At 37.5% G+C, this 23,648-nt stretch overlaps 1 protein-coding gene across 2 annotated transcripts in view; it reads right to left on the bottom strand.

Moving 5' to 3' along the window:
- LOC306888152 (CD276 antigen-like) overlaps positions 1 to 17,516 on the bottom strand; it is an 82,277-nt gene extending 64,761 nt beyond the window's left edge. Inside the window, exons 1-2 of one of the 2 annotated variants that reach the window (XM_079446312.1) lie at positions 17,425 to 17,516; positions 12,637 to 12,789 (exon numbers count right to left, since the gene is read on the bottom strand). In XM_079446312.1, the coding sequence (XP_079302438.1) occupies positions 12,637 to 12,682 (46 nt within the window). In that variant the 5' untranslated portion in view covers positions 12,683 to 12,789; positions 17,425 to 17,516. The remainder of the gene's footprint in view (positions 1 to 12,636; positions 12,790 to 17,424) is intronic. The other variant, XM_079446313.1, reaches the window with a different exon arrangement.
- Between the last annotated feature and the right edge of the window lie 6,132 nt (positions 17,517 to 23,648).

Below are 23,648 nucleotides of genomic sequence, written 5' to 3'. Positions count from 1 at the left end.
TCCTGGAGGATGTCACATTTAAATACACTTTAGATCTAGTCTACACATCTGAACATACTCTACAAATATAATATTCCACATTGAGTCACTGAGAGTAAATGAAGTTATCACACACTCATCCTGCCTTCATCTCCATCCGTCTGCTCAGACTGGAGAAAATCTCTCATATTTGCTTTCAACAGCACAGCCGATCAGTGCTGCCATGATGTTTAACTGATTAACTGTGCCTTTTATGTCACAATTCAGTTTGTTTCTCTCAGTTCTGGGTTCAGTATCACAATTTTGAATTAGTTTTCAGAATTATGAGCCAAAAGCTCAGAACTGTTAGAAATAAACTCAGAATTGGGACATAACAAGTTGCAATTACCTTTTTTATTTTGTATTCAGTGGAAAAAAAAAAAAGTTTTACTGTAAGATGTAAACTCAGAATTTAGAGAAACAAAAAGTCAGAATTGTGAGATATAAACCCAGAGCTGTAAGATAAACTCAAAATCCTGATATAAACTTGCAAACGCAAGAAAAAAAGTCTAAATTATTATGGCGGAAGCAAGAAAACAAAATTGTGAGATAAACACTGAGATTTAAATTATGAGAAGAAAAGTCCAAATTGTGAAAAAAAAGTCTGAATTGCCAGGTGTGGGGGAAAAACTGATTTGTGAGATATATTTGTGAGTCTGAATTATGAGATAAAAAGTGTAGCAGAAGCTAAACAACACAATTGCGAGATGTAAACTTGGAATTGCAAGAAAAAAGAAACAAAATCCAAACTATAGACTCAATTATCTTCATTTATTCCATGGTGAAAATGGGCTCCCATAGATGATGTATTTCAGCAACAACAACAAAAAGGGTGCAACGGGACTAAAGGCGCCCCGGGGTAAAAGACGCCTTTGATATTATTTTCCTCTAAATCACTAGATGGCACAAAAACATGGCTTAGCACTTTCCAAAACATTCTCTTTTCAAGATGCACATGTATATTTGTCTGATATTTGACGCGATCGCACGCAGCAGCACAAGGTTGATTCTGTGCTTACTGATCTAATATTTTATGTTTTTTAAAATGTTGTAGCAAATGCGACTCGCTAAAATTAATGCATATATTTTGAGACAAAGGTCTTCTTAACAATTTTCATTTTTTTTAATGATAATTAAAGTAACAGTTCTTAAATAACAAAAGAATATGTAAAAGTTGGGGTAAAAAGCGGCCCTGCTGTTGGGGCTAAAGGCGCACAGTAATTAATATGATAATTAATAGATGGCTGACTTTTCCATTTGTTGACATGATTAGATTCAGATGGCAAATACCATATATTATGTTGGGTGCCCATATTAGAGAAAATAATCATGTTTAGAATGAAACCATCATATTTAAAAACATGATATTATACATATCATGTAATAAAATATAATTTGTTGTTACTACTGTAAATATATTTCAGTTATTATTGGATCTCCTTCAATGCTTCCATAATCTTTACTTATTAAAATTATTTTGTTATTTTAAAATATATATATTTTTTATATTAACATTTTAATGACAGTATATTTATTGAACAAAAATTGTATTCTTTTATTTTTCAAAATAAGCAGAAAATAGTACAAACTTTGCTGAAGTGATTGTTTTGAATGAGTATTAACTTAAACAACAAAAAAAAAACATTATTTTATCTGAAGTATTTGCATCCGTGTGTGGGGTAATAGGCCCCCCTAGCCACCTTATACTGTCAGGGTTTTGGGACTGTCTTGTGTGTTTTGTTCCCTGTGACCCAGTTTCTGCCTCCCCTTGATTGCTTTAGTTGTTTCCAGGTGTGTCTCGTTTCTCCCTGATTGTCATGTGTTTAAAAGCCCTGTCTGTACAGTTCATGTTTGTCGGGTCTACTTGCTGTGTGTGTGTGCGCGCATCTCCCATTGTGGAGTATCTCCTGAGTTCCTTGATTAAAGACTGTTAAACGTTTCCTCGACTCCTGCGGTCTCTCTGCAGCAGCATATCATGAAAGAAGACCTGACCAACACACTTAACTTCATGTGTTCCTTTTGTTTCTGTTTCTGTCTTTTTCCTCTGTGTTTTGTTTGCGTTGTGTGTATTTCCTATGGATCCCCTCCTTCGCCCGGAATACCACCTCCTCCTCCTCCTGCTGGAGCAGGGGGAGAGATCGTTCGAGGGCCACACCAGACTGTTCCTGGTCCTCGCCAGCCTCACCACCTACCCGGACAATGTGCTCTGTGCATTCTATGACGCCAGCTTGAACTCCGCGTACAGAGCACCATCATCTGAGGATGGCCCTCAAGCGAATTTCACTGCCTTTGTGGAGTGGACACTGGTGAGAAACGGATCTCCGTTCCCCGCCTGTTCCCAGGAGAATCTCACCAGTTCCATTCCCGACCCAGTGCCCAGCCGACCATCTCCCCGCTGCGCGGAGCGCATCTCTGAGCCCACCGCGACCAACAAGCCATCGCCGCACAGAGCGACAGAGCCGGAGCTGTGCTGACTTGAGCTGCTGATGACGTCAGTCAAGGTGCATGAGCCGGCAACAACGCCCGCCTTGAGGGAGAGAGTCGCAGACTGTGTGAGCGTGGACAGGAGCTTCGCCTCCTGCTCCGCAGCTGAGGCTGAGCTGAGTATGGCGCGTGGATTGTGCAGTCCACTAGCTCCGCCGGGATCCCTCGTCCCTCCAGCTCCGCCTTGGTCTGGGGTCGATCATCCTGCGCCTCGGGTCTCCACTCCTCCAGCTTCACCTCGTCCCTCCGGTTCCTTCATCTCCTCGGCTCCTCCTCTCTCCTCTGTCGCTCCGCGTCGGTCGCCGGCACCATCTGCTCCGCCTAGGACCTCCGGATCCTCCCCGTCGCCCTTGCTCTTTGGCTCTCTGTCTCAGCCTTGGGCTCCTCCTCCACCTGCTTCGCCACCATTGGTCGACCCCCTGGATTCGGCGGCCATTCCTCCTCCATGGCTCCTCCCTCCGTTGGGTCCACCGTGGGCAACTGTAATGGCTGTGGCCTGGGTCCCGCCAGGCTCCTCCTGTTCCGGCTCCCTCCTGTCTCTTCCCTGGCTCCTTGATTAAAGACTGTTAAACGTTTCCTCAACTCCTGCGTTCTCTCTGCAGCAGCGTATTGTGACACATACATTTATAATATTTTTTTTTAAACTAAATGAATGTGAGTGATTTTCACACAAAAACTGTTGCTCCATTAATATTCGATACAAATGTATAATTTGTTTTCTGCAATTATATATTTTAGGCACAGTGAATAGCAATTATTTTTCTTAAGGTGTGCCTTTAGCCCCGTAGTACCCTAAATGTTTTTGTAAGTACGAGAATTTGTTATTTCTCCATCCTCTCATCTCTCTCTCTCCATCTTTCACAACACAGGCGCTAAAGCACAAAGGTTCAATGCGTGGTGCTCAATAATGGAGTCCTGCTGCTCTTCTGCTAATACAACAAACCCTTCAGACCGATATCAGCCCTGCTGAAGCTTAAAGACCAATAAGCACATGCACACACTTAAAAACAGACAAAGCCAGGAATAACAGCGCTCAATATCAGCGAGAAACACAGAGCTCAATATCTACCTGCAGAGAGACACGCAGCTTCATTTGAGAGAGCTCGATAAGAGAGACTATCAGACCTCCATCAGTCCAGCGGCAGCATTACACACATATACACACTCACACTCGCACATGCAGACACACACACAAGCACACTCTCACGCACACACACGCACACACACACACACACACACACACACATTAGTGGCTGTATTCAGTCACAGCGGTGAGGCTCTATCGCCCTCCAGTGATGGAAACACAACATAGCAGCAGGAAACTAGGCTTTCTGAATATAACACCATCAACAAACCAGACTCTCTGAAGACACTGAGAGATGTGATTACGCAAAACTAACTGAAATCATGATGCAGGACTGTCATGAGAGGTGCTGTGGGTCTAAAGGAAAGGAAAGGAAGGAAAGGACGTGACGTGGCCAAGTATGGTGACCCATACTCAGAATTTGTGCTCTGCATTTAACCCATCCAAGTGTACACTCAGTAGTGAACATACACCCGGAGCAGTGGAAGCCAATGCTGCGGCGCCCGGGGAGCAGTTGGGGGTTCGGTGCCTTGCTCAAGGGTCTCACCTCAGTCGTGGTATTGAGGGTGGAGAGAGTGTTGGTTATTCACTCCCCCACCTACAATCCCTGCCGGCCCGAGACTCAAACCCACAACCTTCAGGTTACAAGTCCAACTCTCTATCCATTAGGCCACGACTGCTTAAACTGAGCTATATGTTTGCTGGGGTATTCTGAGAGGTTGCTGTAAGGTTGCTGGGTGTTCAGCATGGTTGCTAGGGTGATCAAGACATTCGATAGGGTGTTCTGTGTGGTTGCTATGCAATTGCTTGGGTATTCCAGGTGGTTATTAGGCTGTACTAGGTAGTTGCTAGAATGACTGCTAAGTGGTTGCTAGGGTGTTGTAGGTGCTCAGATTTTTTCTGCTCATTTTCTCGTCTGTCAGACTGAAATTGTGCATTTTATCTCTCAGAAAAGGTAACTGCACACCTCTTCTCAACAAGCAACACAATCTAAGGCATCAGTGATGCTCACAGCACCCAATAAAATCCTAAAGACACCGCTCAAGCTCTAAAACACAGAATAAAACTCCAAATGAACTCGGAGCACTCACAATCTCCTTTGGATTTTCAATTCTCACTGTCAGAAGCCTACAGAAGAAGTCATTTGCAAGGCCATGTATCTGACAGAGTTCTAGAGCGACATTAGCATCACAATGCATCATGGGTAACACTGGACCACACATCGATCGAATCATCTCCCTCTCTGTATGTGAGAGATTGATTTTCATGTGAATGAGATTTATGGCTCTGATATTGTCCAAACATAATAACATCTCACCATGTCACATGATCTCCAAACGCGCCGTTCTCCTCTCTTTCTCTGAGATCAAGTTCTGCTCAAAGGGCTTTATTGGTCTGATAGGATGATATTGTAAAATCAAAATGACATCCACTGTGTATATCATTTCATAAATATCCAGCTCTCTCTCAGCTGACATCGATGAGGCTCTGACATAGGGCTGAAATTATTAGTCAATATTATCGACAACGTTCACAAAATTGTCAACAAATATTTTTGTTGTCGAGTAGTCGTTTGATCTCATGTGACCTAACGAAAGAGCCTGCGATAATGCGGTTTGACCAGTGTGAAGCTGTAGCGCAAGATGGTAATTCAGCCCTCCTGGATGCGATTCAAGAGAAGAAACACACGGCGCTTCACAGCAAACTGAAGCTGAAGCTGCTGAGCCGCGTTTGGATGAATATGTAAATATATGCTGCACGCTTTCCTCTCAATAACAAAATAAACATAACACAAACTGACAGCGGTGAGAAAGCAGCAGTTAAGAAAGCATCTGGTTTACAGCGATGTGTGGATGCTTGACGTTCGGCACTCTAGTAAAGTCCAGTAACGTCACATTTATTTATATAGCCCTTTATGCAATAGATAGCCTTAAATCAAGCAGCTTTATAGTATTAAACATGAAAAACCAGCGTCAGTGTCTCTTTCAGTTAGAATTACAACTTGATTTTCAGTTATAAAGCAGCTCTCCAGTGTGGCGCTAGCTAATGATAAAATCTATTTATTAGTGGGAAAACTAAATATTTCACTAAAGTGATAGTTCGGTTTGCAGAGATCAAAGCTTGATCTAGCGCAGGACTGTTTGGATTATCATAACCTTATAAGGTATTTTAAGAGAGATTAGGTTGTGAATAAAATAGTTTGTATAAAAATAAAGTGTCTTATCGTTTACCTTTATTTAGTTTATTATCCATATGACTTACAAAAGGAGATTTTAGGCAGAATGATGTGCCATTCAGTTACTTTTTCATATAGCTATTAAATGGTGAATGAGAGAGTTTCTCTGTCTGTCATCTCATTTTGTGTGCCAGATATATTTAATTGTATAAATTGTATAATAATTGTAATTAAATATGATTTTCAAAAGTTGAAGTGATTACCTTTATTAATTTGTTAGAATATGTATAACTCGGTATTTTAACTAATTGCAAAAGCTGAAAAATCAAAGTCTACTGATTAATCACTGAATTAATCAACGATTAGTCGATTAATCATTCTAATAATCGTTAGATTAATTAATTATCAAAATAACCGCTTGTTGCAGCCCTACTCTGACAGAGATACGGATGGCAGAAAATCACAAGTGTGTGTTTACAGGCTGCGTGTATGAAGAGATAGAGACTGACAGTTATACAAAATGAGAAATGAAGTGGAGAAACACTTGAAAACGGGACAGAGAACAGAAGCATGAAGCCCAAGACAACTAGATTTACATTCACTGAAAGAAACATCAGCCGAAGAACAGTGTTCAAGTTTCAGGTTTTAATATACATACACTAAACAGCACATATTGCATAAAATTACACAGACTGGAAAAATAATACAAGCTCATGGATAGCAGTGAGCAGTGAAGCGTGAGGTTATGAAGCATCTCTGTTCTCTTTTAGAGATGCACAGCATGAATGATCATCTCGGTTTCAGGTGTGGAGCTAATCTGGGTGAAGGGCCAATGATCTTGCCTTAAGCCGGAAATTATCAAAGAGAAGTCGCACACAGTTGAGCGTGACTCTGTATTCATTCAGTCTCATGTGCGGTACAGTGTGTCCTTGTGCAGACAACAGCCTCAGGGAAAACAACATCCTCACAGCCTACAGCAGCACAGCCTGGAGCTACACAACACACAATATCATCAACAACAGCAACAACACCACACATCATTATCATCAACAGCAACAACAACAACACATAACAACAACAAAAACCAGCAACAAAAACACACAACATCATCACCAACAACAGCAACAACACCACATAACATCATCATCAATAACAACAATCAACAACAAAAACAGAAGCAACAACACACAACTGCAGCAACAACAACAACAACACACCACACACAACATAATCAAAAACAGCAGCAACAACAAAAACAACAGCAACAACACACAACTGCAGCAACAACAACACACACCACACACAACATCATCAACAACAAAAACAGCAGCAACAACACACAACTGCAGCAACAACAACAACACACCACACACAACATCATCAACAACAAAAACAGCAGCAACAACACAACTGCAGCAACAACAAAAACAACAGCAACAACACACAACTGCAGCAACAACAACACACACCACACACAACATCATCAACAACAAAAACAGCAGCAACAACACACAACTGCAGCAACAACAACAACACACCACACACAACATCATCAACAACAAAAACAGCAGCAACAACACAACTGCAGCAACAACAAAAACAACAGCAACAACACACAACTGCAACAACAACAACACACAACATCAACAGCAACAAAAACAACAACAGCATCATCATCATCAACAACAACAACAACAAGAACACCAGCAACAACACCACACAACTGCAACAACAACAACACCACACAACATCAACAGCAACAAAAACAACCATGGCGACAGCAACAACAACACACACAAAATCAACAACAACAGCAACAAACAACATCAACAACAAAAACAGCAGCAACAACAACAACAACAAAAACACACAACATCATCAACAACAACACACACACAACATCATCAACAACAACAAGAACCGAAGCAACAACACCACACAACATCAACAGCAACAAAACAACAACATCATCATAATCAACAACAACAACTGCAGCAACAACAACACCACACAACATAATCAACAACAACATCATCATCAACAACACACACACCATCATCAACAACGACAGCAACAACAACACACAACATCATCAACAACAACAACAAAAACAGCAACAACAACACACACAACATAATCAACAACAACAACAACAACAACGGCGTCAGCAACAACAACACACACAACATAATCAACAACGACAGCAACACCAACACACAACATCATCAACAACAACAAAAACAGCAGCAACAACACACAACTGCAGCAACAACAACAACACCACACAACATAATCAACAACAACATCATCATCAACAACACACACAACAACAACAACAACAACAGAAGCAACAACACCACACAACTGCAACAACAACACCACACAACAACAACATCAACAACAACACACCACATCAACAATAAGAACAGAAGCAACAACACCACACAACTGCAACAACAAAACCACACAACAAAAACAACAACATCATAATCAACGACAGCGACAGCAACAACAACACACACATCATCATCATCAATAACAACAGCAACAACATCAACGACAGCAACAATAGACAGCATCATCAACAACAACAAACAGCAGCAACAACAACAAACAACATCATCAACAGCAACAAAAACAACAACAACATCATCATTAATAACAACAACACACAACATCACCAACAACACCACACAAGATCATCAACACACAGCATCTAACAGCAACACACACATCATCAGAAACAAACACAACATCATCAACACAATAATACACAACATCAACATCATCAACAACACATTGATACACAACAACAAAACAATACACAAGAGCATCAACTACAACACACAACATCAATAACAACAACAACACAACATCAGTACACAAGATCAACAACAACAGCAATAACAACAACAACATCATCATAATCATCATCAACAACAACAAACAATACACAAGATCAACACCAACACACAACATCATCAACAGTAAAAGAATTGTAAAGACACAATTGTCAGACTTCTGCGGCTAGTATTTATTAAATTAATACTATATGAATTATAATTATTTATAAATCATTTAATATATTCAAATAAATATTATATAAACTGGCAATTAATATTAATATAATGATATATATATATATATCTATATATATATATATATATATATATATATATATATATATATATATATATATATACTTAAGTTTATATATACTTTTTAATGTATAACATTTTTAAAATTACTATAAAATTTTGCTGATTCTTTTGCATAGTCAGATATTTTCTTTCTGCTGCCTTCTCAAACTTTGCTGCAGCAACAGTGTTTATTCCTGCCTTGTAAATACATTTAATTCATTAGATTTTTTACAATTTTTTTCAACTGCTTGAACAAAAAGTCTTTACTTGTCACACAATTTTGTAAATCTGACACTCAAACACACAGCAGAAGCACACACCAAACCTGCAAAACCTTACACTAATTCTCGGCCTTTGACTCTTTTTGCAAAACACAACACACAATTCTCTCTGTAGCACACAACTATCTAACAGGAAGTATCTTGATTCTCCTCACATGTGCTTCACTGAACACCAACCAATCATGGCTTTAGTGTAGACTAATTCGGAGTAGACGTCACGGTTACATCACTTGCAGCTGCACGCGCATAGGTGGAGGGAAACGGGTAAAAAACATAGAATAGGAGAAAAAATGATATTTTTGTGCATTTTGATGTCAAAATCGGAATGCAAATAATTTATAGAATACTGTCGTCAAAGACGCCATTTGAAGCTAAAGGCAGATGTGTAAAAGGACATACTATGGATGAAACTGCTATGATTACTCTACTTTTAAAGCATACATTTGATTTAAACAATAGGTCTGCATAATCTTCACATATGCTGTTCATACGGGACGTATTGGATTAGCCCTACAGTTAAAACATTAAATATTATTTAAACCTATTACTATTGACTTTTTACATAATATTTATTTAATCTCACAATTCTGACTTTTTTTCTCACAAATGCAAGTTTGTATCTCCTAATTTGGACTTTATTACTCGATTTACTGTAACTCAAAAATAATGAGTTTGACCATTCTGAGGGGAAAAAGCCAAAAGTGTGGGATATAAACTCATATTCTGAGCAGAGTGTTATGAAGAGAGAAAATAAAGCAAGACAAAGAGAGATGAATGGAGTTAGAGAGATGAGAAACAGATTCTCTCGGCACATCGTGTGCATCGGGTCTGGTCTTGATCCCCAAAAGACTGAAATGTGCTGATATGATGCTGGGTAATGCACTGTTTTAATAAGCATCACATCTGGAGTGTCTCTGTGGGCCTATAGGAGGCGCTTACACTGAACATCAACAACCACAAGAGACCTGCTGTGAGCATTCAACACCTCTGATCTGCTCCTCAGTTTGTTCAGGTTCACACCCAAAGCAATAATCAAACTGAAGAAGTGTCCCGATGCAATCCATTATTAGTTCTAACATAAACAAACTAATAAACTTACTGCCATGCATATTTGTAAGTCATACATGAAACAGCTTCTTTTTTTTTTTAAGTTGAATGTTTCTTTGTTCAAACATTAAATCATCTAGCTTTTATTTTTTTTAAGCTTCGGTCTTTGCTATGTGTTAATCGTGATTATTATTTTATTTTATTTTTCTGTCTTCTCCAGATGTTAACTGATGGACTGGAGTGGTGTGGATTATTGTGATGTTTTTATCAGACTCTCATTGTGACGGCACCCATTCACATCCATTGCTGAGACACTGATGCAGAGACACATTTCTACAAACCTGAGGAAGAAACACACTCATGGCTTGGGGATGAGCACATTATTAGCAGGTTTTTTGGTGAACTATTCCTTTAAGAATCCTATCAAACCAATGTATTATGCAATACTTGTAAGGTGTTCTACACGGCTCACATTCCTAGAGTTTAGACCTTCAGTTTAACACATTTCATGTCAACATTCACAGGTTCTCCCCACAAATCAGCAAAATGCAGCAAATCTCTGTCTAGGTCTCCTCAGGACGCGCTGCTTTGGGAACACATTAGCAACTGTCCAATTGCAGGCCCTAAGCTGTAACCAGTGTACCATATATGTGTTGAAAATACAGAAAAATGGAGAAACAGGGAATGATAATATGGAGGCATATGAGCTCATACATCCTAGGAGCCAATTGATGTCTCGTATATTGAGTTACGCTCTTCTGTTGAAAGGTAAAAGTTGAGAAACTTCTCAGATTGTGTTTTAGACGCTCCTCACGTATTTTGAGGATCCTCTCGGCAATAACGCTCACAGTTCCAGCACACTTGTATAACAGGGATTAAACTGCGAGTCATAACTGTGGTTTAAACACGCCACACCCGAGCGCTGGTTTTCATCTGCAGACGAACACAACACAAGCCCAAACAGCTGGACCACAGTATCTGAGTCAGAGGGGAAAACCTTTCTTCTGTCTTCCTCTTCAAGGAATAACCTTAAAATTCAGATTTTTTTCACTTTCCTCAGCACATTTCTGACCTTCCCCATTTTACGCCGCTGTAAATAGTCTTTGCATTAGTATAAAGTCTAGACAGAGACAGTTTTACCTGCAGAGAGGCAGGTATTAATCAATTAAAGAGCTCATTTCAGATTCTATCTTATAATATTCACGCAAGAATCCTTTTATGCATTATGCAAATTTAACTAAGGATATGCCATATAAGCCTCTGATGGACTTTTAATGGGAAAGGATCAAATCTTGTTTCACGCCGAGTGTCTATAAAACCAAATTTCACAGACACATTCTTGCATTTTGTCGGTGCAAACTTTGATATTTCAGAACATGTCAATGTCATGCATGATTTTAGACGCATGTAATCTAATGAAACTGCACCACTAGTTTCTAATTTAATAAAATCACTCGATGAGGATCACTTTGCAATATTATTTATCTGCTTTTTGTTGTTGTTCTGTTATTAAGCACAAACCTTATACACTGTACATGTTTTTAAACTGGACACAACACACACTGAAAAAACCGAATTATGAAAATATAATTATAATATATATCACAAAAAAATCATATATTTTTAAAATAAATAATAATATTATTATTGATAGTAATAATAATATTGATGATGATGGTTATTATTATTATTATTATTATTATTAAAGTTTGGTTTCTGTAAGTTTTATGCTCAGTCTTTTATACTCACCTAGACTGCATTTAATTTATCAAATATACAATAAAACACCAATATTGTGAAATATTATTACAATTTAAAATAACTTGTTTCTGTGTGAATATGTGTTAAAGTGTAATGTATTCCTGTGATCTGCAGCTGTATTTCCAGCATCATTACTCCAGTCTTCAGTGTCACATGATCTTCAGAAATCATAATAATATACTGATTTACTGCTCAACAAACATTTCTGATTATTATCAATGTTGAAAACAGTTGTGCTGCACAATATTTTTGTGGAAACCGTGATACATTTTATTTTTCAGGATTCACAGATGAATAGAAAGTTCAAAAGAACAGCATTTATTTGAAACAGAAATATTTTTGTTTCATTATAAATGTCTTTACTGGCACTTTCGATCAATTTAATGTATCCTTGATGAATAAAAGTATTACTTTTTTTTTTTTTTTTTAATGTTTAGATTGCAGTTTAAGGCACTTGCAAACAAAATAAATAAATAATAAAATAAATATATACAGTATTTGTGTGTGTGTGTGTGGTTTCCCATGATTTTGTCGCCCTGGCCTGTTTATTAATTTCTATCTTTGTTTGTTTGTTTGTTTTGTGGTTCGGGTTTCCAGGTTGTGATCTTTGGTTAATCAGCATGTAGGGAGCAGAAGATCACCCACCGTCAGCGTGAAGAGCCAGCAGAGCACACAACAGGAGAGCCAGCATGCTGAGACGAGTCTGTGTGTGTCTGTCTGTGTGTGTGTGAGTGTGTGAGAGAGAGAGATCCCACGATGAGTGTGTGTAACAGCAGGGCAGATCCTTCAATCACGGCGCTGCAGGGAAAAACAGAGAGAGAGACTGATTAACCTGGAGCTGAGTGACTGACGGAGAGGAAGACTGAAACCACACAGGGTTTCTATCTAAACCATAGATATAAACACACACATACACACACACACACACACACACATACACACGCACACACACACACACACACACACACACACCACATGTGGCTGCTCCCAAATTCACCATGCTGAAAGGGTCAATGTTTCATGATTTATGGCCGGATCTTGACCTTTCCAGTATGATGAACACACAGACAATCGTGGAATCTAAGTGTTCAAACATATGTGATGTCAAAACAAACTTCTAAAGGACTTAAATACTGATTTAGGCAACAAACTTCATGAAAGTATAAGAATACAAACACTTTCAGCCTCGCAAACTTGATTTCACACTGCGCTACTTGTCAGAAATGCACAATTCAAGTCATATTAGTGCAACACAAATACATCCTCAGTGTTACTGCAAAAGGTGCTATGACAGGCATAAATTGCACCAGAAAATAATATGATTTAATAAATTAAATGCAATTACTTTTTAAATTAAATTTATTTTTGTATCTTTTTTTTCCCCTTTAATCATTATTTTCTGTATTTTTAAATTATTTTAACTTTGTTTATTTCATTTATTTATATATTTAGTTATTTATTTAAATTTATTTATTCCCACATTTATGTATTTCCATATTTATATATTTCCAATTTTTTACATTTCCAATTTTTTTTTTAATTTATGTTTGCATCTAATCTTACATTTCCATTTGTTGTATGACAATTAGGTGGGCTAATTATCATACAATTTTGGTAGCTGTTGCTTTTGCTATTTGGTATTTACACTTAAATAATGTAAATAAATGTAAATTGCATCTATCGCTATTTACACTATTTGCCTTGATTTACAGTCATTCTTATTATATATGCTATATTTTGAATCATATTAAGGAGCTAATAACGAATAAGGCTGTGCAAATGAAATGTAATGTTTTGGTAGATAACATGCATAAATAAGTGATAATATAAAATATAAGAATAAAAAAAAATTACAAAAACGATACATTTTGTGTTATTTGTTTAGACTTGAATGTCATAATAAAAAACTTGCATGCTTTCCAAGTGCACTTGAATGCAGCACATGATTCTGTGCACACTGTTTCTGGATGCACCCATGAAGTGTGAAGCAGGAACAGTCATCTCTCTCTCTCTCTCTCTCTCTCTCTCTCTCTCTCTCTCTCTCTCTCTCTCTGTGGAGTGTCTCCTGCGTGAGTATCAAGATGTTGTTCTACCGATGTTTGATGAATGATTTTGTTTATTTATTCAACTCTATTCTACAGTTAGATTCACTCTCTGTAGCACTCTTCAAGTGCATACTAAAAATGGCCAGTCAGTAATAAATCTCTAGTGACTAATATTAATTAGGTAAATCATTGCTGTTGTTGTTACTATATCAAACATTATGAGTTCATGAGTGACTCCTGGATTCTGTTCACACCTGGAATAAAAATAATATAGTGATTCAGTTCAGCAAAAAGCATGCCTTTCCACTCCTATAAAGTCTGTTATGCTTCTGTTACATTTAACCGAATAAAAGCGGACCGACATTTTCACATTTACTGAAATGCAATAGAATGTACTTTATTTTCTACTATAATGCATGAAAAGTGAAGTCAAACCTCTAAAAGACCAAATGAAATGGATTGTTTTCATTCCTGTGATGACATGTTTCTTATTGTAGCAGGACATCTGGGTGAACTTGCAAAAGATTTTTTAAAGGTAATTAATACTTTAATTCGTCAAGGATACATTAAATTGATCAAAAGTGTCAGTAAAGGCATTTATAAAGTTACACAAGATTTCTATTTCAAATAAATGTTGTTCTTTTGAACTCTCTATTCATCTGTGGATCCTGAAAATTAAAATCTATCACAGTTTCCACAAAAATATTGAGCAGCACAACTGTGTTCAACATTGATAATAATCAGAAATGTTTGTTGAGCAGTAAATCAGTATATTATTATGATTTCTGAAGATCATGTGACACTGAAGACTGGAGTAATGATGCTGAAAATACAGCTGCAGATCACAGAAATACATTACAGTTTAACACATATTCACATAGAAAACAGATGTTTTAAATTTTAATAATATTGCACAATTTTAACTGAATGTTTGATCAAATTAATGCATCCTTGCTGAACAGAAGAGACTTCTTTCAAAAACATTAAAAAATCTTAATGGCCCCAAACTTTTGCCTTTATATTTAGTAAAAGCATCCGATACATTTGTTTTAACTCCTGCAGTAGCGTATAGCTAAAGACTCACAAGAGTCCAGTTTTGATCTCATGGGGTCTTTAACACACTGACAGACACAAACAGCTGCATTAATAACTGACTTTAAGACCCGCTCACTCAGATCTTTGTGTTTTAAGAGAAACATGATCAGTTTCTGAGCATAAACACTACAATTAGACGACTGTACGATGATCTAAACAGCATAAAGAGCAGGAAGCAGCAGCGAGTGTGCGCTCAAAGAGCAGGTCAGACTCATGTGAGCTCTGACTAAACTCTTCCAGCAGGTCAGCGTTCAGTAATATGAGACGCCGTCACCCCTGCGCAATGCTTTAGTCATAATCAAACCGCCCTCTGCCGCCAAACCCTGCACTCAGCACAAAACATGCGGTTTTTCAGAAACTGCCACCAAATCAACTTTCTTTTGAGACAAAGTTCAAAATAACTAGTCAGGCTCGAACAACTGTAATTATTTCCACGTGCATAAAAGCACAGCATGATTAAACTCCACACTTTATAGATCACAGGAACTGTCTGCATGAACTTCAAATAGTCTGAGATCTAATAGTGCTTTCTCTCATTCCTTCCTTCTGGATTCTCTGAAAGCCTCAGACTGTTTTTGTTGGCCTCGATCACTTTGTCAGTGACTTTCAATGCAGTGCTGTTGAAAATAAATCATCTAGACTCAAAGGAATAGTTCACCCAAAAATGAAAATGTTCATCCAAAATTAGGATGAGTGTGTTTCTTCATCAGGTTTGTATAAATGTGTCTCTGCATCAGTGTCTCAGCAATGAATGCTCTGCAGTGAATGGGTGCCGTCAGAATGAGAGTCCAAACAGCTGATAAAAACATCACAATAATCCACACCACTCCAGTCCATCAGTTAACATCTGGAGAAGACCAAAGCTGAAACAAATCCAGCATTAAGATGCTTTTAACTAAAATATGAGTCTATAATCCATAATAACTCTTCCTCCAGAGAAAAAGTGCATCTGCTGTTGTCTCTCGCATCAAAGTCCAGCCACATATTAGTTTAGAGCTGTTTTAGCATCTGAGCAGATTTCTCTCCTGATTCATATCAGAACACTTTAACACTGGAGGAAGAGTTATTATGCAATAATTAAATATGTTAAACAACACAAATGTATCTAATCCCATTTTATTAACCGATGTCTTTGCTGCTGAACTTTGATGATCCAGTTCAGCCATACTAATAAGCAAAAATCACTTTAGATAAACTAACAATTGTGCTTCATTGTTATTTTATTGCTGAAGAGTGTTGAACCTTCTTCTCCTGCGTAAAAACAATCAAGCCCTGCTCAGATTTAAAAAGTAACGCAAAAGTAACGTAACGCATTACTTTCCATAAAAAGTAGCAAAGTAGCGTAATTAGTTACTTTTTTAGGGAGTAACGCAGTATTGTAATACATTACTTTTAAAAGCAGCTTTCCCAAACACTGGCCTTGTTGAAAATGCACATCCATTCTCTGCCAGCAGGGGGCTGTTTCCACGGTAACGCTGTACTCAAAGCAGCAGCACTCATGTTTAATAAAATTATAGCCTTTTGAATGTAATCTTCACATTAAGCTGTATTGCAATTTTTGTCTGAACCCAAATTTAAGACCTCTTTAAATCATAATCAAGACTTGCTTGTACAATTTAAAACTTTGTGACCTTAAATTTGATACAAGTAACTTAACGACCCGCGGGAACCCTGCATTAAAAAAATAAATAATAATAATAATAATAATAATGAAAAAGGGATGTAAACATTTGAAAACTATATACAATAAATATATAACATGATAAATATAACAAAATAAAATGATATATATTTATCTCTTTTATCTTTGTTTTAAACAGAAAGGAAAAGATAAAGTTGAGTGCTTGCTGCTGGAGTGAGTTCAGTGTTTTTAATCCAGAGCATCAGGTGCTGATACAGATGCGAGACCCGCTCCAGACTCCTCCAGACCAGCAGAGACCAGCAGAGACCAGCAGGGGTGTGGTGCGGGTTCTAGAGGGTTTGGGGGAGGATCTGGAAAACCTTAAAGGGTCGACACTCAAACCCTGGATTCAATGAAGCAGAGTTTGTTTACCCAGAAACACTGAATTTTAAAATACGGCCAAAATAAAAGCCATCATCGCACTATTAAAGCACTACTTCTGGATCTTTAAACTCTGCTCAGAAACAGCACACCCGACTCTAGCTCATTGACTCCTCGTGAATCCCACAGTTTTCCTAAACAGCGCTTTTGTTTCCAGATAACCCGAACCGTGTTTTTTCCACGGATCTGTGTGAGGTGTAACTTTATTCAGAAGTATTTGAATGGACTTACCATCCCTGCGGCGAAGACGAGCACAGAGCAGAAGAGCTGAACAGCTGAAGGCGCGCTCCTCGATGGCTTTGCTCTGAAACCACGCCTACGTCACTCTTGCGCAGGGTCCAGTCTGATGACGTCACGGGCTGGCCCTTCCCCAATAAAGCTAAAGAAACACATTTAAAGATTTAGCATAATATATACCCCGCTAATGAGATTACATCCAAACTTGGTCATGCTCATCTGAATGGTAATTTCTGTAATGTCGGTATATTGATCATCTTTTATTTTCAAAGAAACTTTGTCTGACGTGTCAAAATTATTTTCGTCAAAATGCAATGTAGATATTGATTTAACTGTGTGTGATATATATATATTTTTTTCTCATTGTAAACATAACATGGGATATATAGGAAATGTGTTTATTTTGTTGGGAAAATATTTTCTTTGTGACTTTACCTAATTATAACACTAAAAACTATTAACACTAAAAAAAGTGTAACATTTATTATTATTAATTTATTTATATATCATATATTTATTTTTTATATTTGTATTGCTATTAATTGTATGTTTTTTCTGCAATAAAACACAAACACACAAAAATATAGCATATATATATATATATATATATATATATACACTATTCCTTTTTGCTTCTTTATATTGTTTTCTGAAATATAGATATAGATAATTAGATATCTAATAATTAGATAATGATCTACATAATAGCCTTCAACTTACCATGTACTACACTGAGCAATACTGTAGTGTTTCATAAAAATGCACGTTTTATTTGACCTATAAATGAATCAAGTTTCCACAGATCGTGTGTATTCAGTGATCGGTGTATGCTGCTCTAGCTGAACTATATCACTATTCAGAAACTTTCACTTTTCAATTCTATATAACCTTTTTTTTTTGCAACTTTTTATGATTTTTATATTCTTACAGAACATCCCCAACATTCAACCCCTTTACAAATGAGGGAGAAAAACTTTCTTTGTGGAGGAAACACACAAGAGCAATTTACATCAGTGTTACATTAATATTATACATTAGTTGACCAATCCTAAATTACATATCTAAATAGTTTGTAAACTTTTCCTTTGCAAAAAACTAATTTTGTAGACATGCAGTAATTGTTTCCATTATATAACCCCGTTTCAGTCTGACTCCACTGAACCAAACCTTCTTCCTTCCAATGCATGTCTTTAGCTATCAATAACAATATCCGTAGTACATATCTTATTTCTTCATTGTATATTTCTTTAGGCAGTGCTCCCAATAAACACACCACTGGATCTACAGGTATTTCTGCCTCTAGTATCTTGTCTATTTCTTTTTTAACATTTTTTCTTGAATCTTCGGGTGATCCACAAAAAATAAAATGTGAGTACGGTCTCCTATTTTATCACATTTTCTCCAACACCATGCTATGGATGGTTCTTTTACATATGTAGAAATCACATAAGGTGTATTAAAATATCCAATTTTTCATTCCATAATTCTATATAACCTTTAGCACATTTAAAATGACCATTACTGTTACACCACGGGTTTGAACGAATAATTATTAACATGACAAATAAACCTAGCAGTGCATCACTTGAGAGCATCAGAGCGACACGTAACTGTGAATCAAATAAAACATGATACAGTTGAAAATCAATGTTGGAAACAGTTCTGCTGCTTCGTATTTTTTTGGAATCGGTGATACTTTGATTCTTTGATGAATAAAAAGTTGAAAAGAACAGCATTTATTCAAAACAGAAGTATTTTCTAACGATATAAGTCACTATCACCTTTTATCCATTTAACACATCCTTAATGCTGAATAAAAGTATTCATTTATTTAAAAAAAAAGATGAAAATAAATTTACTGACCCCAAAGTTTTTGACTAGTAATGCATATTTGAACACAATTTCTATTTTGAATAAACACTGTTCTTTTTAGCTTTTTATTCATCAAAGAATCCTGAAAAAAGTATCACAGTTTCCCAAAAAATATGAAGCAGCACAACTGTTTCCAACATTGATAATAAATCAGTATATTATAATGATTTCTGAAGATCATGTGACACTGAAGACTGGAGTAATGATGCTGAAAATACAGCTGCAGATCACAGAAATACATTACAGTTTAACTGATATTCAAATTGGAAACCAATATTAGAAATTGTAATAATATTTCACAATATTACTGGGGTTTTTTCTGTATTTTTGATCAAATAGATACAGCCTTGATGAGCAAAATAAACTTCAAGAAACATTAAGCATCTTACTGATCCCAAACGTTTGAACAGCAGTGTATTTATCATTTAAATGTTTAAATTTAAATAAATCTCATCCCGTTCTCTCTCTCGTGCAGGATATGGAGAGTTCAGCATGGCATCTCTCCCTGAAACTCAGAGACAAACCCAAGGAAGTGTTTCAGTTTCCAGACACTGACCCTGGAGACGTCCATCCAGGAGGAGACCAGGTGTCGACGCTCAAGCAGCTGATCTCAGCACAGCTCTCAGACTCACTGCTCGACCCTGAGCTCATCGGTCGCTCCGGATCAGAAACATCACTCATGTCCTGTCAGTTGCTGCATCGGTGCGTTTGTTTGACACTGCTGTGTTTTCAGACTGTGCGCACTGCGGCTGTGTGCTGAAGGATGATCTGACGTTAGACTCCTACAGGATCAAGTCTGGATCAACACTTCATATCATTAAGAAGATGTGGCTGGAGCCAGAGGTCAAGCCTGGTATGTTTAAAGCTGAACTCTGATGACATACACTATATTGCTTCTAATGAACAGGTTTGACTACTTTAGTAATTTCCATGAGTACAAATCTTAATGTTTAAGCAAATAATGTTTGCATCTATGTTGAGACAGTTTTGGAAGTGCCTCTTTCTGTTCTAAAGAAGAAGGAGGTGTCCCAATAATTTTGTCCATATAGTGTATATACAACTTATTAGTGTTTGGTGATGAGTTTTTGGCTCTTCACAGCAGAGGTGTCTGCAGACCAGTCAAGTTCTTCCACATTGACTGAATCAATCATTTCTTTTTGAACCTTGTCTTATACACAGAGACACTGTCATGTTGGAATAGAAAAGGCTCCTGTCCAAACTCTTGCTATTAGATTAGAAGCACACAATTCACACTGAGCGCTCAGGTCACACACACACACACACACACACACACACACTAAACACCAGAGTTATACATAATGAACACTCAGTCCTCAGAAAAAACACTTTTTTTTTTTTTTTTTCGGACGGACAGAACAGCAGAGGCCGGTAAATCCAGGGGTGGAGGAGTATGTTTCATGATTAACAAGAAATGGTGTGATCCCAGGAATATCTCCATTCTGTCGCGTTCCTGCTCGCCTCATCTGGAACATCTTTCCATTATTTGCCGCCCATTTTATCTGCCCCGGGAGTTTTCATCGATCATTGTTACTGCTGTGTATATTCCACCACAGGCAGACACCGGCTTGGCTTTGTCTAAGCTTTACGATGTGCTCAGCGGCTACATTAACAAACATCCTGACGCTGCCTTTATCATCGCGGGAGACTTTAACAAAGCTAACCTCAGGCAGGTCATGCCGAGCTTTCACCAACATGTATCCTGTCCAACTAGAGGACCAAATACACTGGATCATTGCTACACTCAGTTCAAGAATGCCTACAAAGCCCGCTCACTACCGGCTTTTGGCAAATCGGACCATGCCCTATACTCTTTGACGCGCAGTAAGAGCAGCTAAACACAGATACAGAGAGAGATTTGAGTCTCATTTCCAGCTCAATGACTCTCGACGGATGTGGCAGGGACTGAGGACCATCTGTGACTTCGGAAACGAATCCTCCGCAGAGGTGAGAGCAGATCCGTTGCTGGCCGACGAATTAAACATCATTCTTCGGCCGCTTTGATTGCAGCGGCGGCGGCGCGTCTCTGCCGTCCAGCGCGTCAGGAAGCAGCAGGCAGAGCAGCGATGATCCTGTAATCACCGTGTCGGAGGATGAGGTTCGGAGGGCGCTAAAGAGAGTGGACGTCAGGAAAGCAGCTGGACCTGATGGGATAACCGGCCATGTTCTGAGGTCCTGCGCCGATCAGCTCGCTGGTTTGTTCACTTCTATCTTTAATGAGTCCCTTGCTACCTCCGTGGTTCCCACCTCATTTAAAAAATCTGTAATAATCCCTGTGCCTAAGAACAATAAACCCTCTTGCCTGAATGACTATCGCCCAGTTGCCCTCACATCTATAGTCATGAAGGTTTTTGAGAGACTTGTAAAGAGCCACATCTGCTCCTCTTTTTGCACATTCCTCTTATATTACTATTTATGTCAACAACATACTGACCTGCACATTTATATTTATATTTTTTGATATTTTATTTGATTTTATTATTTTTATTTTTTTTCTACTTTTCTTCTGTTAATATTTGTATTCTATATAATTGCACTGTCCTTGGAGCGGACCTGACCTACATTTCACTGCTGGTTATACCCTGTATAATTGTGTATGTGACAAATAAAACTCTTGAATCTTTTTTTGTTTTGTTTTGTTTTATTACTTTTTGTCTAAATAAAGTTTAATTATATAATGCAGCATTGTATGTGTTGATCTGTCCAGGATAAACTGTATTTGAGTGCACAAATATAACCCTGGAGCACAAAACCAGTCATAAGGTTCACTTTTTTGAAACTGATATTTATGCATCATCTGAAAGCTGAATAAATAATATTTTAATTGATGTATGGTTTGTTATGATCGGACAATATTTGTCTGAGATACAACTATTAGAAAACTGGAATCTGAGGGAGCAAAAAAATCTAAATATTGAGAAAATCTCCTTTAAATTTGTTCAAATGAAGTTCTTAGCAATGCATTTTATGGCATAAAAGATGATTTTTGGCATAAAAGAGAAATGTATAATTTTGATCCATACAATGTGTTGTTGTCTATTACTATAAATATACCTGTGCTACTCATGACTGCTTCTGTGCTGCAGGGTCACGTGATTGAATGTCCACTATGGTAATGCCAGTATATGAGCACTAGATGGCGCTGCAAGATAATATAAGGGACTAGAGTCTGCGTTGAGCTGCATATGCACAGTGTGAAAAACATCATGACCTACCAGCTTATAATAAAATAATAATACAAATTATACAATACTTATATTAATCAATTAAATTTTCCCACAAAACTTACACTTTTGAGTCCTCAATGTTTTTTTTTTTTTAAACAAAAAGCAAAGGCACAATAGTATTATTGTAAGGATTATTTGTATTAATATTATTATAGTACAGATAATGTGTATTACTATTATTATAAAAATAATAATTATGTTATCACAGTAAGGATTTTATTTATTATAGTAATATGACAGTAAAGATGTTTTATTAGTATTACAGTATTATGGTAAGGAGTGTTTTTTAATTATTATTATTATTAGTGTTTTTTATGTATATTGAATGATTATAGCAAGAAAAAAAATTTATATATATATATATATATATATATATATATATATATATATATATATATATATATATATATATGTGTGTGTGTGTGTGTGTGTGTGTGTGTTCATGAATTCCCAGGAATTATTCAGACTCAAAGGCAGTCCTAGGATGCACCAAACATGCACACATATATTTTTGAGCTTCATTCCACTATAATATGTCTGTTTCCTCTGTTCAAACGCTGCTGGTTTATTTGACACAATCATCCTCACCGACTCACTGAGAATAGAAGCAGCTCTGCTCCTTGAGTGGATCTGTCCTGTAATAATCAGACATCAGCGCTGCTCTCATCTCTCCATCAGACAAACACTCAGTCAATCTGGCTGCTGCTTTATGGATTTGTAAAGGAGCAGCTGAGAGACAAACAATTCCTTCAGTCCTTCACAACGACCTGTAATTACACACACTTCAATAGAGCTGTGTGTGAACCAGAGCCCACCTTCCACACTCACACACACTCTTACACTCACACACTCACACACTCACACACTCACACACTCACACACTCACACACTCACACACTCACACACTCACACACTCACACACACACACACACTCTCACACACTCTCACACACTCTTACACTCACTCACTCACTCACACACACACACACACACTCTCACACACTCTTACACTCACTCACTCTCTCACACACACACACACACACACACTCTTACACTCACACATACACTCTTACACTCACTCACTCTCTCTCACACACACACA

The sequence above is a fragment of the Barbus barbus genome (genome assembly GCF_936440315.1).
Source record: "Barbus barbus genome assembly, chromosome: 22".
Classification (NCBI taxonomy): Eukaryota; Metazoa; Chordata; class Actinopteri; order Cypriniformes; family Cyprinidae; genus Barbus; species Barbus barbus.
This window is presented reverse-complemented; position numbering and strand designations above follow the sequence as displayed.